The sequence below is a fragment of the Cucumis sativus genome, chromosome 5 (genome assembly GCF_000004075.3).
Source record: "Cucumis sativus cultivar 9930 chromosome 5, Cucumber_9930_V3, whole genome shotgun sequence".
Lineage (NCBI taxonomy): Eukaryota > Viridiplantae > Streptophyta > Magnoliopsida > Cucurbitales > Cucurbitaceae > Cucumis > Cucumis sativus.
The window spans coordinates 3,600,000-3,616,400 of record NC_026659.2 but is presented as its reverse complement, the minus strand read 5'-3'; the positions used below and the strand labels follow the sequence as shown (position 1 = coordinate 3,616,400).

General features: G+C 28.0%; 1 protein-coding gene across 1 annotated transcript; it reads left to right on the top strand.

Annotated features, from left to right (window-relative positions):
* Positions 1-10,516: 10,516 nt before the first annotated feature.
* On the top strand, positions 10,517-12,547 carry LOC101212803 (gibberellin 20 oxidase 1-D). The gene is made up of 3 exons (XM_004143598.3): positions 10,517-11,123; positions 11,269-11,590; positions 12,054-12,547. Exons 1-3 carry the CDS (start codon positions 10,588-10,590, stop codon positions 12,315-12,317), a joined length of 1,122 nt encoding a protein of 373 aa, XP_004143646.1. The 5' UTR covers positions 10,517-10,587; the 3' UTR covers positions 12,318-12,547.
* The last annotated feature ends 3,854 nt before the right edge of the window (positions 12,548-16,401 follow it).

Genomic DNA, 16,401 nt, shown 5'->3' with positions numbered 1-16,401 from the left:
GCGTCGGCACTCCATTTCCTTGTGGTCCCCACTTGCAGTTGGTTACATAACCAACTCCTCGTCCTTTTTCTCTTTCCTGTTTTTTCTCCTACTATACTGGCGTATGATGGGTGGTCTAACAGTTGACTGTGTGTTTATAGGAAAGCCTTCCCCTAGAAATGAGAGCCTAAGCAATGGCACCAAAGATGATAGAGTTTGGGGACCCATTTGTTTGTGTTGAACTTAGTGTGGTTGGGTACTACTGAAGAATAATAGTCCCAACATTTTGAGTATACTCGTGTAGGATAGAAACTCCATTTTCAGCAAACATAATGCATTGTTTAAGTTGAAACTAAGCTAAGGGAACATACTTTTGATGTGATACCAATCTACTTTGGCCCTATATGCAAAAAACAGTATCAAAATTGGATTGTCTCTGCTCCCCATTTGTTACATAATCAATATGCATATTTGTTTATTTCCTTTAGGGCAGACCCCACCCAACATTTGATGGGAAAGGAAAGCATAAGAAGTTAAAGAGCAATCTTGTAGTGGATAATAAAAGGAATTCAACTGTTTTTGTCCTAATTTGTCACTAATTTGAAAAGCTATGCTAACATCCAACTTTGTTGGGTCAATCAGTTTCATGGGATTTTTCTCTTTAGAGGGAGAACTCATTTGTACTGATTTTCATCTGCATGACATTGTGTTTGACAACTCCTCCATCATGTTAGTTGCCTACATAGATGGACCTTGATGTGTCTTCCATCTCCTACTTTCCACCAAATGTTCCCTGTCTTCTAGTGACCAAAAAATTAGGGTATTGGGAAAATTTCAGAGGATAAGCTTGCAACCTTTTCTTTTTTAAAGCAAATTGCAGAACAACAAAGTATGGTAGTGGTTGTAATTGACACCCTCAAACTTCCTATTTTAGAATTTAGGCCCTCAAACTTCTGTAAGTGTTAAAATTAGACCCTCAAACTTACAATAGTTGTAGAAATTGCACCTTGAAACTTATACAATTGTTAGAATATCAAGTTTGAGGGATTGATTTTAACACTTACGATTGAAAGTTTGTGTGTACTTGCAACTACTACCGTTTAAGAGTGTTTTTTGCAATTTTTTCTTCCTTTCATTGTTGTTATTATTGGTATTATTATTGTTTTTCTCTTTTTGAAGACAAACGTTGGATGGATATATTTTGTCTGGAAAAGTATATACGATATATCACTTTGAATATCTTTCTCAACTTCTAGACTTCACACTTACCCGGAATATTTAGTTGTTTTTCTTTGAGAATTATTCTACGTTGTTGGAGTTACATGTTATTCCACTATGTTTCTGTTTAACCTATTATGAAATGTTATTATAATCTCTTAAGGATATGTTTTATGGTTCCTTTTACATGGTCTAGATCATTTTGGACTTCATATCTTCTACTTAATTTACAAGTGCTTTTGGGAATAATAAAAGTTGCACTTGTGAAGTATCCTTGACCTAAGTGCTTGTTAAGGAAGGGTGGAAAATCACTTGGACAGACATTTGTGCAATATATGATTATGCATGTTTTTTCAAATTGTTTTCTTTTTTCACTGAAGGAGTTAACTTTTAAAATGTCTCCTATACAGCAATGGTGGTGCTTTTATCTGATATGACATTTAACAGGTTGAAAGTCTCATCTTAACTAATTAAAAGTACTATTTTTCGGGTAATATTATGTCAAAATCGATTTTTTAGGGAGAGAATTAAATTACTCTCTATCTAAAGCAATATTGTGTGAAACTTATGATTTGAGTTTATTAAACTTCTAATTTTTCTATGTTGATTAGATGATTATCTTTAAAAATTATCCATGCATTTATTTTCAAATGTATAAGATTTTTTCAATTGTCAATTTTACAAAAGAAAAAAAAAATCAATATAAATGCATAGATGATCCTAATGATACAATTATAAGTTTCAAACAAGAGTAATGAAATGATTAAATTGATATATACTTAGTCCAATTTTTAAATTGAAGTTCATAAGTTGATTTTTGCTTATGCATATAGAATCACTTATCGGAATTGCTTATAGGTAAAAGAAGATATCTATTCGTACTTAGGTCTAACCAAATCCACTAATGTATTCATTTCATAGTTTTTTTGTTTGACTTCACCAATGGATGAAATAATGTTGATTTGTTCAACTTCACTATACTAAACAGGATTCAATTAAGTCTGTTCTGATCTTTTAGTATACTGTAGACACCAATAATTGTTTGTTTTCAACAAAATCCTATTAACAATAGAAGTATACACTGCTAAAATATACTTCAGAAACTATAATCTTCCCAAGAAAAGTACACTTTTGGTGATGAAAAAACATATAATAATTTCTGAAAATCTTTGAATATTGTGATGTGATGTGAATGGTAAATGTAGTGTGTGCCCACCAAGCAGTAAGTGCGCCATTACACATTTTTTATCATTGACATTTGAAAGGACGTATAACTGTTGGAACAAAATAGAAACTCTTTCCTTTTACTTTTGGAAATCTTCTCTATTGAAAAGAAAAAAATATATACCAAGTTATTGGATTTGATCTAAGTGCTTCAACACACATTTTTCCATTCTCTTTATTTGCAAAAAGATTATGATCTCACTGTACATTTGATTCATCTTTCTTTTCTTCTCTTTCTTTCTTTTTTTTTTATAGTAAAGTGGTTCCATTTGCCTCAAATTAAATCTTCAAATTTTAAATTTTCAAGTGCAGAAATTAATTTTTAGTATATATTTTCTAGTAATTTTGTGGCTAATATTGCTGATGTTTTATAATATTCTACTCTTTAATTTATTTAAATTCCAATTACGCTCTCCCCTCCACTCTATAAAAAAAATTTGTAATCAAAATAAATGTCATTAAAGTGCTTCTTTGATCATTGACCCATTTGACATTTTGTAAGGTTTATAGATGTTTAAGATATGAATTAAACAACAAATTCAATTTTGTATATAGAAGACTGATTAAATTCTTTATTTGGGAATATGGTGATAAGGTATGATATAGCAATCCAGTTCATTCAACTATTTTGAACACTAACTTTTTTACTATTCTTTTTTCATAATTGTATAAAATTAGCACAAGTAAATGAGTGGTATTCAAGATTAGATATTAGGTCAACTAAAGCAAGTGAGACTAATCCACTTAACAATAGTTGTTATTTGAAATTGAGAATAATTGGGACAATGAAATTCATATCCAACCATTAAACAACACTCATAGATAAAATGGATTTGAAAAGGAAAAAAAAAAAAAAGAAAAAAACAATTAAGTGAATATTGTATTTGACTTTGGCAAATTGTGTTATTACTAGACAAGTCACTGAACAAATGGTTTGCCAAATTAGAATTTTAAAAAAATTGAAATTTATGGAAAAAGAGACAAAATATGAGAAGAGGGAGAATTTGTAATAATTAAGGATTATTTTTTGGTGGAATGAAATAATAATTTATATACACATATATATGAATATATTTGAAATGAAATTGGGGGTTTAGGGTTTGGTGGACAAAGTGGTGGTCAGTCAGTTTGCCCATTTCTTTACAAAATCTTTGATATTAAAGAGAAAGGACCCCTCTCCAAGGAAAATGATGGTTGTATTGTATATCATGGAGCAACCAAAAAGTAACCTATCTTTTGTTGGATAATGATGGATTATTATTCAACTGTTGCTTATTTATTTTATGTTATTTTCTTTTTCAGTATGTGCCACTGATCTCTTCATCCCTTTGAGCAAAAATCATAGAGAAATTTGAGCATTTAAAACCCTAATCCATAAACCAACCTGATCAAATAAGAGGTGAATTATTATTACCAATACTAATTTAGGTTATGACAACCCTAAGTAGTGTTATTCCAATGACAGAAAAGTCTAGACACTTTAGGATATGAGCATGACGCGATCTCGAAGACGATAGTCTAGAGCTAGCGATGTGTGACCCTCTTTGTTTAAGTTGAATTGGACAGTTAATTTAGCATGCTAGAAGAGTTCCTAATATTGAAAGAGTTAAGATAAAAATTGATTTCACAAAGAAATATGGAGAATAAGAGTTTAGATCAAATAGAGTTGTCACGTTCATAGGTACATCATAAATCACTCTTACTTGTTTTCCTTTACTTTTTCATGCTAACGGTAGCATTGTGTTGCCAATAACCTCACATTTTTCACCTCTTTTTATGGCTGGCTTAGGGCTATATATATGTTCTGCTAAAAACTATTTTCTTTAAAAAAATCTTTAGAATACAATTTAAATTAAAGTATCAAAGATTAAATACATTTAACGTACAAAAACTATTAAAAACCTAATCTCTAACAAAAGATATATTTACCACTCCAACGTAGAATTTTGAGTAGTCTCAAGCAAAGTAGAATAAATTAAAAGAGTAGAAAATATTTAAACATTATTTACTCAAACCTCATTATTCTAAGCGAACAATAGCCAAACGCATACATTTTAAGTCCCTTTTCATTTGGTGGCTATTAGTTTAGTTCAGAATTGCTTTTCAATAAAACTTCCTCCAGTCTTCTCCCTACTTCCTCTAACTTCAACAAAAAGTAGTAAGCAACACTATCTAAACTATTCATGTAGCAAAAAGACATTATGTTTAGTTGTTTTTCTCTCTCACTATTTTAATAAAAGAAAAATTCTCTCCCAACATGTAAAATAGGATTGAAATGGGCTCTGTGCTTATACAATGCAAGGGAATCCTAGACAAAATCATCACCCACAACATGCATTTAAAATTCATCATTACAACATTAAACACACATTATACCATATCATATCTTCTTAAAAGAAAGAGAAAAACTCATATACCCAAGGTCACCTAGAATCCTTTATCAATATACATCCATATTTACTCCATTTGAAACAACTTGATTTCAAGTTTTCACCTTCTTTCACTCTCAGACTTAAACAACAACAGTCTGCATACGTTCTTTCCTCTCCAAACAAATTTATTATTGTTGATATCACCAAAGATCATGTGCATTTCCCTATATGAATTTTAGCCTCCAACACAAAGTTTAACCCATTTTACCAAATTAGAAAACTTGTTGGCCCATTTGTCACAACCACCCCAAAGGACACTAATTATATATGTGAATCCATTTTGAATCTGAAAATTAATTATTTCACATCAGACATCAAATGTGTTTCAAACAAGTTCAAACTATTTTGGTATATGAAAAAAATGGTGAAACTAAAAGTGGAGGATGGAACATAAATAGTTCAAAGGGGGAAAAAAAAGAAGAGAGGACTGAGGTAGAGAGAAGACAGCTGGGTCAAATGATATAATCCAAAAGTTGATGTTGGGTTGCTTGATAATTAAGCCAAAAATAATTGAATGGTTAAAAAATGAAGTTGTAGATCCATTAATGATTACACTATCAAGTAATAATGTACAATTGATATTATTATTTCAGAGATTTTGTTGTTTTTGAAACAACATGTTTCTTTTTTTTGTCCAATTCTGTGGATTTTATTTCATCCAACCATATAATGTTTATGTACTCTCTGCCATATCATTTCTGATTTCTTGCCCCTAAAAAATAATAACTCTTTGAATCAATCAATCCAAGATTTGAAAACCCACTCAGTTTGTTTTAGTGTGTGTTTAATTAAATCAGATGATCATCATGCTTTCAAGCAAAATAACAATAATAAAAAGATTCCTCATTTTTAGGCCTTAAATTTAAGATTTTATATCTTTTCTTTTGCTTTTATTCCAAAAGGAAGGGTCACCTTTCTTTCTTTTCTAATTCTAATTTGCTTTTCATTTCAATATCAATGAGTAAAACAATTAATTAAGTTTAATCAATTCCTTTGTCTTTAATCTTCTCTTTTCATTCTTCCCTCAACTCCAAACCCACATGTCATATATATTTTAGACATACACTCAAGTAAATAAATATCCGTAATGTATTTTCATATGACGTAAACTCCTTTCCGTTAAGAAGATTAAAGATCAAACTTTCAATCTATCTCCAAAAAAAAAAAACATATCAATTAATATTGAATTAGGCTTACTTTCTTAAGAAAGTGTTTGACGTGTTGGCCGATATTCAAATCAAAAGTACAGAAATCAATAATGCATGAGAGGTTTTGAAGTGTATGTTACTTATACATGAGTTTGGTTATCATGTACATGTGTTATCGTCCTAGTATTTTAGTATTGATTCTTTTATGTATAAGACGAATTTTTATTTTTAATTCATTTCAAAATAAAATATTTATTTGTTATGTGGTTTATACTTCTAAATTAATTCATTTGCTCTATTAATTTCAACAACAAGTCCATACAGGAATGACAATGATTTGGTTATTTCTATAACAAAATTTAGTATTTGGCAAAGAAAGAAACTAGGCTTGGAAAATAATTAGTTTTAATAACATATGTAAGAAATTTAGTTTTAGTTTAAATTTCTAATTTATCTCTTCTTCTTTTTTTTTTTATAACAAAGTAGTAAACTTTGAAACAACAATTGTTTTCAAAGGTGATGGTACAGTCATCGACAACTAATAATAATTAATAGTAAGAGATGATAAGAGTTTTTCTAAAACCCCTAACATTTCATTAAAAGAAATTGTAAAATTAAAATTCAAATCCATGAATTTTTATTCGATTCCAAGCATCCATACATAGATTATTTGGGAAGAGAAGTCCCTTAACTTTTAACTACTCATTGTTTGTTGTTATGAACTTTTGGGACTATAAATTTTGATGCATACACACACATGCATACACACTACTTTTAATTATTGATATGAGATGTGTTATTATATATATTTCCAATTCATATACCAAGATTCACATAGAATTATGTGTCATTTACTCATGAGAAGAATAAAATGTGAAGACCACTTCACGTGAGGGGGTTTTTCTTTAGATTTTTTTGTACCACCATTAAGAGATTGCATGTTTGTAGTACATTCTATAGTAGAAAAATCTTATCAACAATATCTTCATAAAACGATGAGTAACTTATCAAAGAAAAACGTTTCTTTCTTTCTTTTTTTGTACAATTATTATTCACCTATAGATTCACTGTACTTTTTACCAAAATTTGTTGGTTGAAACAACTTATCTATATATTATGGTATAAATAGTATTAGGTGAAATGTAATAATAGATGACAACAACTTGAAAGGATTGACAACTATATATATAGTACATGTTTTTAATCCTAAACCTATAATTTTCATGTTATTGTCTCTTCTTTTAATTTTCTTTTTTGTTATAGTTAGAAGTCAAATGTCTAATCAATGTCTATCATTAAGCTAAATATTTTGGTTCACTTTTCTATATTACAATCTATATGTGATACACACAAATAGTAATCTCTATGTATCCTAGTTCATTGTAGATATATATTAGACTATTGTTGTATTTTACTATATTTGAAAATGATGGTTGTATATAGAAGGAAGATGTTGATATATATATATATATATATATATAATGTGAATATATATTGTGATTGTAGTATGAGGGGGGGGTTTGTACTAAGGTTTGTAAATGAATATTTTTGAGAATAGAGAGAACCGACAAGGTACACTATAGACAGTACCTTTGTTTTCATTATCGTTTTTGGATTTCGTTCAAAGGGATTGAAAAAGCTTCTGCAGATTTTCTACCCGTAGGAAAGATCTCATTCATTTCAAATATACATGTATTTCTTTGTCTCTTTCTAATCATTTACCTCTCTCTCTATATATATATATTTATATTGGTTTCCAATTGTAATTTCTCTTCATAATTAATATTGTTTATCGCTATGTGTTGATCGTGTTGTTTATCATCGCTAAACTGTGATATTTTATTGTACTTTTGTACTATTTAAAGTATGCGTGCATGCATATATATATATATATATATATATATATATGCATAAATTAGTTGAATTACTATTTAATGGCATAGGGTGGAAGAGATTTGAATTTTTAATCGAGACCTAGGGTGGAAGAGATTTGAATTTTTAATCGAGACCTAGCAAATGGCTGTTATATATGTAGCTTTAATATGAATTTTTTTGCTTTTTAAAATAAATAACACAGTGTATAGAATTCAAATATTTGACCTATTGATCAAGACTATATTTTATATTAATTGAGAGCTATTCTCATATTATAGGAAAAAAAATGGGTACGATGGTTTAAACAAGCGCTGCAATAGATCTTTTATAGAGTTTACTACAAAGTCGTTTGAGGTTTTTTTAAAACATTTAGTAACACGTCATGAAATACTTAACTTTTAGTAGCATTTTGTAAACTGTAAAATGTAATACAATTTTTTGAAAAAAGCTCTACGAAAATACTTTTACGAGATTATTGTTTGTCTATTGTAGCATTTGTTTTTAGCTACAAAACTATTTGTCAAACGAAAGTTTTAATCATGGGCTTCAAGAAAAAAAAAATCCATAGCTTTTATAGGCATTTCATAGCTTTTTAAGAACTTTTTATAGCATCTCAAAATTGTTCATATTGTGTTGGATACTTTGCTTACATTAAAGTGAAATTGAAAAAAATGTAATTCATATAATCAAAATGAGCATCCATGCAAGACTCATGGTGTTAAAAAAGGGGAGATATATAATAATAATAATAATAATAATGAGTATATATATCAACATTTGAACACCAGTAAAACATAAATTTTATAAATTATAAAACGTTGATATAAAAATCCAATGAACTTCAACTAAGTTGTGTTTGTTTGACATTCCATGCATGGATGATAGTCCTTTCCAAACTTACAAAAAGAGTCATTAAGTAATAAATTAAAAATGTAAAATTATTGAAATAAATAACAAAAATAGATTTGTACATATAATTTATGACTTTGTAGAACAATTGTCTAGTTTCTTGGATATTGATAGAAGAAACAAACAATTACACATTGACAGATTAAATTAGTCTATCTTATTGAGAGAGAGAGAGAAAGAAAGATTAAATTAGTACATGTGTGAGAGATGGATCATAAAATTAAGTGTAGTAATTAATTAATTACTAGATGTAAAGCACACATGTGTGGACTGACAACATAAAGTTTTAATTTGTAGGCACTTTTGGTTTTAATTTTTTTCTATTTTTAGAAAATAAGTTTATTTATTAAGAACCCTTTTTTTTGTTCATGTTTCTATTTTTAGAACCCTTCTTACTGTTTTTATTGTTTATGTATTAGCCAAATGATCAAGCTTTCAACAAACCAACAAAAAGCTTTTGCCATTTCCCAATTATTATATATGGTTTTGGGTTTCCAATTACTTAATTAACATCTAAAAACCATTTCTTCGTAAATAGCTTAAACCGAACCTTTAAAAATACACCCTTTTACAATGAAAAGCATTTTGAATATGTTGTGCCACCTATATTTAATATGTTGTAAATATGACAAAAACTTAAGATCAATTGGTGTGGAGTAGGTGCAAGTAATTTGGGGGAAAGAGAGGGAGAGCAGCCAGCAACAGGAGCATTAATTTAAGTGTATTGTTATAAAGTATATATATAAACTCAATTAGAAGTGCATTACTATGAAATTTATCAACACTATATCAATCCAATACACCAATAAAATATCAACCAAAATTTACCAACGCTGTAAAAGAGTTTAAAAGTCAAAAGTGTATAAAATTTATTATTAGTATATAAACAAGTGAAAGAATGACAAAGTTATTACCATATTTATTTGCATAAAACACATAATTATTTCAAGTATATCAAGATATGAAAAGTGCATGATGGAGAAAAATATATACCAAATACAATCAAATGTATCATTATCAAATCTCCATATATACATAACGACTCACTCATTGTACTAAAAACATATCAAACAAATAGTACTATTTTCATTATTTGACCCACGTAACTTCAAGCAAGTGGAATTTTACTTTCATGAATATATAACTAAACAAAAGAGATAAGAAAGTGAAGATATGTATGAAAATTTAGTTATATAAATAGTTTAAAAACAATATGTAATTACCAGTTTATAAGGTCAGAATGATATTTAAAATAAATTTGGTTCTATTATAAGAAAAGAATTGAATAGGAAAATGAGGTCAAAGAGTTTAGGTACAAAAAAGTTACATTGGTACAAAGTTATTGTGAGGTTTGAATTTTATAAGACATATATATGACATAATAAATCAAAAAGTAAAACAAGAGAGGGTAAAAGAAAATAATAATAAAAGAGAGATTTGAATTGATAGGGGGGACATTATTTGATCACCCCATGAAATGCCAAAATTCCATTGGGAATCGCTTTCCTGTCAATATTATAAAGAAGACACACTACACACACTCCATGTAATGTTGTCACTGCCCAAACAAAAATAAAATAAAATAACTTAATTTATTTAAAGAAGAAGAAATTAAATTTGCCAATTGGGAGCTAGCTAGAAGACCCTTTTGGCAATTTTTAACATGATGAAGCCCCTTGTTTTGTAAAATCAAAACTTTTATTTTTCTCAACATGTTTGCTCACACATAAATTCAGAACCTCCCCATGGCTTTTCTTTTGTCACCCTCTTTTCTAATTTCTTTTTCTCTCTAATAACCATGCATGCATGTAGTAACATCATCCATGGCTAAAGAGGCCGCCAATAACGACGGCGTTCCATTAGTGTTCGATGCATCGGTTCTACGACACCAACATAAGATTCCAAAGCAATTCATATGGCCAGATGAGGAGAAGCCAAGCGAGGCGGGGTGTCCAGAGATGGAGGTCCCATTAATCGACTTGTCCGGATTTTTATCCGGAGATAAAGATTCAGTTCGAGAAGCCGTCCGACACGTCGGTGAGGCTTGTGAGAAACATGGATTTTTTCTTGTGGTGAACCATGGAGTTGACTTAAAACTCATAGCAGATGCTCACAAATACATGAATGAATTCTTTGAATTGCCGCTTTGTGAAAAACAAAGGGCTCAAAGAAAAGTTGGCGAACATTGTGGTTATGCCAGTAGTTTCACTGGTCGATTCTCTTCTAAGCTACCTTGGAAAGAAACTCTTTCGTTTCGATTCTCTGCTGACGAATCCTTGGATGACCATGTTTTTCATTACCTTCGCACCAAACTCGGTGACCGATTTGCCAACTTTGGGTACTTCTTCCTTTCTCTAACCGTTCTCTTTGGAATGACTTTTTAATATAATATTTTCCATTTGGTTATACAGTAATTTTTGTTTATTTCAAACGTATGTTGTATAATATATGTAGTAATAATATTGTTCTGGTTTAAACAACAGTAGGGTTTATCAAGAGTACTGTGAAGCAATGAGTGGACTATCTTTGGGGATAATGGAGCTATTGGGGAAAAGCCTTGGAGTAGAAGGAGAGTACTTCAAGAACTTCTTCAAAGACAATGATTCAATAATGAGATTGAATTTTTATCCACCATGTCAAAAGCCACATCTCACCTTAGGGACAGGCCCTCATTGTGACCCAACTTCTTTGACCATTCTTCACCAAGACCAAGTTGGTGGCTTACAAGTTTTTGTAGACAACCAATGGAGACTCATTGCCCCTAATTTTGATGCTTTTGTTGTCAATATTGGTGACACTTTCATGGTAATCAAACAAACCACCCCCATCATCATCAAAATATACTCTTAACTTTTTTCTTTTTCTTTTCCAATTTTACCTTTAAAAAATCTACTCTCTTAACTTACCTAAGTTTAAAACGATTAAAATCACTCTCCACGATGCTTTTTCAAATTGATGATATAGAATTAACTTCTAAAAATATGATAGGTTTAAAAGTAATTTTTAGTTAACAATTTCAAAACTGAATTGTCAATTAATCACTTCTAAAAGTTTGACATCTTTGTTTTTTTAAAAAAACGTATTCATAAGAATAATATTAACAATTAGAGAACCTATACACACTTTGACTTGATAAAAGATAAAGTCGAGTTTTCTAATCGTAGGACCTACAAACTTTCTTAAACCAACTCTGATAACATATGCCTTGGTTCGTACGTATATATACACATACTAATGATGGTTTTGTTGTTTTTGTGGGGAAAAAAAGGCACTATCAAATGGAAGATACAAGAGTTGCTTGCATAGAGCAGTGGTGAACAGCAAGAGAACAAGGAAATCTTTAGCATTTTTTTTATGTCCAAGAAATGATAAAGTGGTAAAGCCACCAATGGAGTTGGTGGACAATGAGAACCCAAGAATATATCCAGATTTTACATGGTCCATGCTTCTCCAATTCACACAGAATAATTATAGAGCTGATATGAAAACACTTGAAGTTTTTTCAGCTTCTCTTCAACAACAACAATCTTAATTATTAATTATTTATAATATATTTATTCTTCCTCTCTTCTTTCCTTAGTATTATTGCCTCTTTCTCTATGCTAAAAGAGTTTTTTCTTGTGGTGATGAGGAAAATAGAAGTGACTCTTTTGTTTCTTTTTCTTTTTTAATTTTACTCTCTCAATGGAATGACAAGGGAAAAGTTGAGGGAAAAGCCAGTTCCTTTTCTTTTGTTTTTGTCTTTTTCTTCTTCTTATTTTATATATATATATATATATGTCTTAATGTGTTTTTGGATCTTAGTTAGTAACTTTCTTAGCTTCTAGTGAAATGAACCTCTAGTTTTAAAAAAGATAAATTGCTAATAATGTTTTGTGTGTGTGTAGTTTTTAGTCCCTAATAGTTTCTGTCTTTTCAATTTGGTCCCTACTCTTTCTTAGCTTCTATTTCATCTCTATGTATTAGGTTAATTCTTCTTCTGACCTTTACTTTAAAGGATGAAATAATAAATCTCTTACCTCTTACCTTATTGTACTTTTTAAGGAAAGATAAATCTAACTATTAGTAATACATATAACTCGATTAATGTTAGTAGAGCATGTTTAAATGATTTCGGATTAGTTAGAATCACTATAAGAAAAACATATTTTCAATTATTCAAAATTAATTTTGATAATCCCAAAAGAATGCATTTACAATGTAAAATTAAATATCAAATTATGTTTTAGTGATTAAGTGCGTGTTTTAAACATGACGACGTACATAAAACTAATTTTAATAATTTCAAAATCACACCCAACCAAACATATAAATAAACGTTTGTAAATATATTAGTGATTTATTTTATCTATGATAAAAAATATTAATAGATTAGTGTGCAAAAGTTCATATTAGGAATATTAATTATATACATTTATATATAAATGATAAAAGAAATGGCATGTTTTTTGGCATGCTTAAATCTCGATATGTGTCAAATGATATTATTTATATTAGCTATATGTATAATATATTTTATCAATTATACAAATTCGATATATAAATGGTATCCAAGGTAAGAAATGGTCATATTTGTAAATATTTATTCTCATAACAAATTTGTAAGTATTACCACGAGTTCTTTTACCCATTAATATCTCTTTTGTCCTTTTTTATAAGTAAAAAACTTACAAAATATCGAGAGTAACCTTTTCATTTTTAAAGATGGAGATCATATCAATATCGTTAACCCTAATTTAATTTAGTATTACATTATATTAGTAGCATTTTTGTAACGTCTATTCCTATGCCATCGATATTTTATTGGAGAATAAGATCCATACATAAAATTGAATTTGGAGGGTAGAATAAAGAACAATTTGGAAAAGTGTAATTAAGAAATAAATAGAATTTTAAACTATACATAAGATTTGATTTATTTTTCTTAATATTGAACTCATATTTGGCCTTTGTTGTCTAGTAAAAGGCATTTTCCAAGCCTTTTTCTTTTTTTTTTATTGTTTTATTTATTTATTTTATTTTATTTGAATGAGTATAGGACCTACAAAGCACTCACCTTTTTTATTATTATTATTCTTTTTATTGGTTGTTTTCAATTTTTGTCACCTATTTGCAATAAATTTAGGTAAAAAGCTGTCAAGAAAATGAACTATTGACAGTTTGATCTTCTTTTGTCCCCTCCTTCCAAAAAAAAAAAAATAAATAAATAAGATTCATAAAGAAAAAAACACCATAGAATTCAAAATAAAAAGTTTGCCAAAGAAAAACAATTAATATAGGGAAAAAAAAAGTCTAGAGGATTATATGGAATAAAATCTAAAATGGTTTAATTTAATATTGCATGCCTCTTCCTTCTTAAGAAAAATATATTTTTTTAGAAACACTTTTAAAAATAGAAAAAAGTTAAAATATTTACGAAATTTTGGATTCTATTAGGTTAGAATTTGGTATACGTTATAAATATTTCGTAAAATTTGTTATTTTTATTTTTTTTTGTTTTGAAACAACCTTATATAAATATAAATTTATAATGATTGTTTTTATATCAGTTACGTGAACCCTCTGTCTTGTTTTTAAATTTCAAAATTTTTAATACATGTTTGATAGTAATTTTAAAATGAGGAATCACAAAAAATGACAAATCAAAGTGGACAAAGAACGTGCTTGGATTAACTTTTAAAGTGTTCGAATTTGAAAAAAAAAAAAATATTAAAATGCTTTTTCTAACTTTTGAAAATGTCTCTTTTAAAAATAAGATTGAAAAATAATTCATTTTAAAGCGTAACCAAAATTTGAGAAAATTATGTATATAAACACTTATAAACCGAGTTTAAATTTTAAACCAATTTTAAAGAAAGTGCTTAAAACAAAATTTTTAATTACTCACAAATAAAATAAGTTATCCCATCTAGTTATATTTATAATCATCTTATTTCTTCTACCAATTTTTAATAAAAAAAATTACATAAATGTTGGAAATAAAATATATATTGTTAATCAATATTCCAAAACGATTCAGTTTCATACTTTGGAGTCTATGGATTAGTTATTTATAGCTTGTTTGATAATGATATTATATTTTATTCGTAGTAGTTTATTAATCTTCTTCTTTTTATAAATATATACTTTAGAATCTATCATGGCATGGATTTTATAAAAACTTTATTTTAAAATGTGGCCAAGGTTTTAAAAATAATACATATATATATATATATATAATGAAAGAAAGTGATTGGTAACGAACTAAATAGTTATGAAATACACTTCAAAATTTAACTTCTATTTGGAATTATAAATGAAAAGGATAAGATAGGGAAAGTGACAGAGATATATTGTAATTTTTTTTTTTTTTTTTTGAAAATGAAATTGTGGGGTTTTTCATTTAAGAAAATAACTAAAATATGAGATTGGAAAAATAATTATTTATAAGAAGAAAATTTAAGAGATCTCTCAAACCTATAAAAGGAATTTATTGGATAAATATTGATGTAAAATGGAATAAAAAATAATAATAGATATCCATTGAGGATATAGTTTGACAGAGTAGCTTTCACTTTGTTTATTTGTTGTATTTTTGTGAAAAGCATTTTCTTTTATTATCATATTCTTCTTATTCATTAATAATTATTTTTTTCTATGATAAAAAAGAAGAAAGAAAACTGGATATTTGGAAGTTTGTGAGATATATTAGAATACAAAAAAAAGAGTTACTGCAATTTGTCTTGTTGTTTGTCTTCAAATGATTCTTTATATATTTTTATAATATCAAACATTAATATTATACTAAAAGAATATTTGTAAAAAAGAAATAAAAGGAAGTGGGGATTTTTTTAAAAATGGAACAAAACAAGAAAATATTTTCCCCCGTATAAGACAATTTTGAAAAAGAAAAAAGATCACGACGTGAAATAATAGAAAATATCCACTATTAATCTGCTACAGTACACCCATGAAAAACGATTTTGTATCCAATCTAAATGATCGTACACTCTTGTATTCAGTCTAAACGATCTTGATATTTGAGAATGGAAAAATAATAAGAAGAAAAAGAGAAGAACAACTAAATACTTGATAATAGAAAAAATGAGGAAAAAAAATATTGTCTTTATGAAAAAAAATGATACAGAAGATGAGAGATGACAAAGAAGGAATAAATTCTGGAAAGGTAAATATGATATTTATGAAAAAATTAACTCAAGTTATACAAGCTTCGTTCATAGGTTTTTTTTTTACTTTGTTATATGTGCAGTAAATATTTTCAGTTTTGTTCTATATGCGTAAATTATTATTATTATTATTAGTTTTATTTTGATTCGAGTGAAAAACTGAAGAAATGACTATGTTAAATTACTCCCTCTAAATAAGACTAATTATTTGATATTTTAAGGAACATTTTTTAAAACAGCAAAATAAATTAAAATATTTATAAGTTATAGCAAAATTTTGAATTCTATCAATGACAGACATCTATCACGGTAGCATATCAATGTGATAGAATTTAAAAATTTTGCTACATGTTAGTAAATAGTTTGTAAAATTTGTTAATTTTGAAAAAATTTCAATTTTTAAATAAAAAAATTAACAAACTATTTACCCTTCATAGAACAAAACCACTA

Bases quoted from the DNA above. Each gene is read 5' to 3' on its own strand.
- LOC101212803 (XM_004143598.3), top strand. From the start codon at position 10,588: ATGCATGTAGTAACATCATCCATGGCTAAAGAGGCCGCCAATAACGAC. The intron at 11,124-11,268 runs GTACTTCTTCCT...TTTAAACAACAG, and splicing joins GACCGATTTGCCAACTTTGG to TAGGGTTTATCAAGAGTACT. The intron at 11,591-12,053 runs GTAATCAAACAA...GGGGAAAAAAAG, and splicing joins ATATTGGTGACACTTTCATG to GCACTATCAAATGGAAGATA.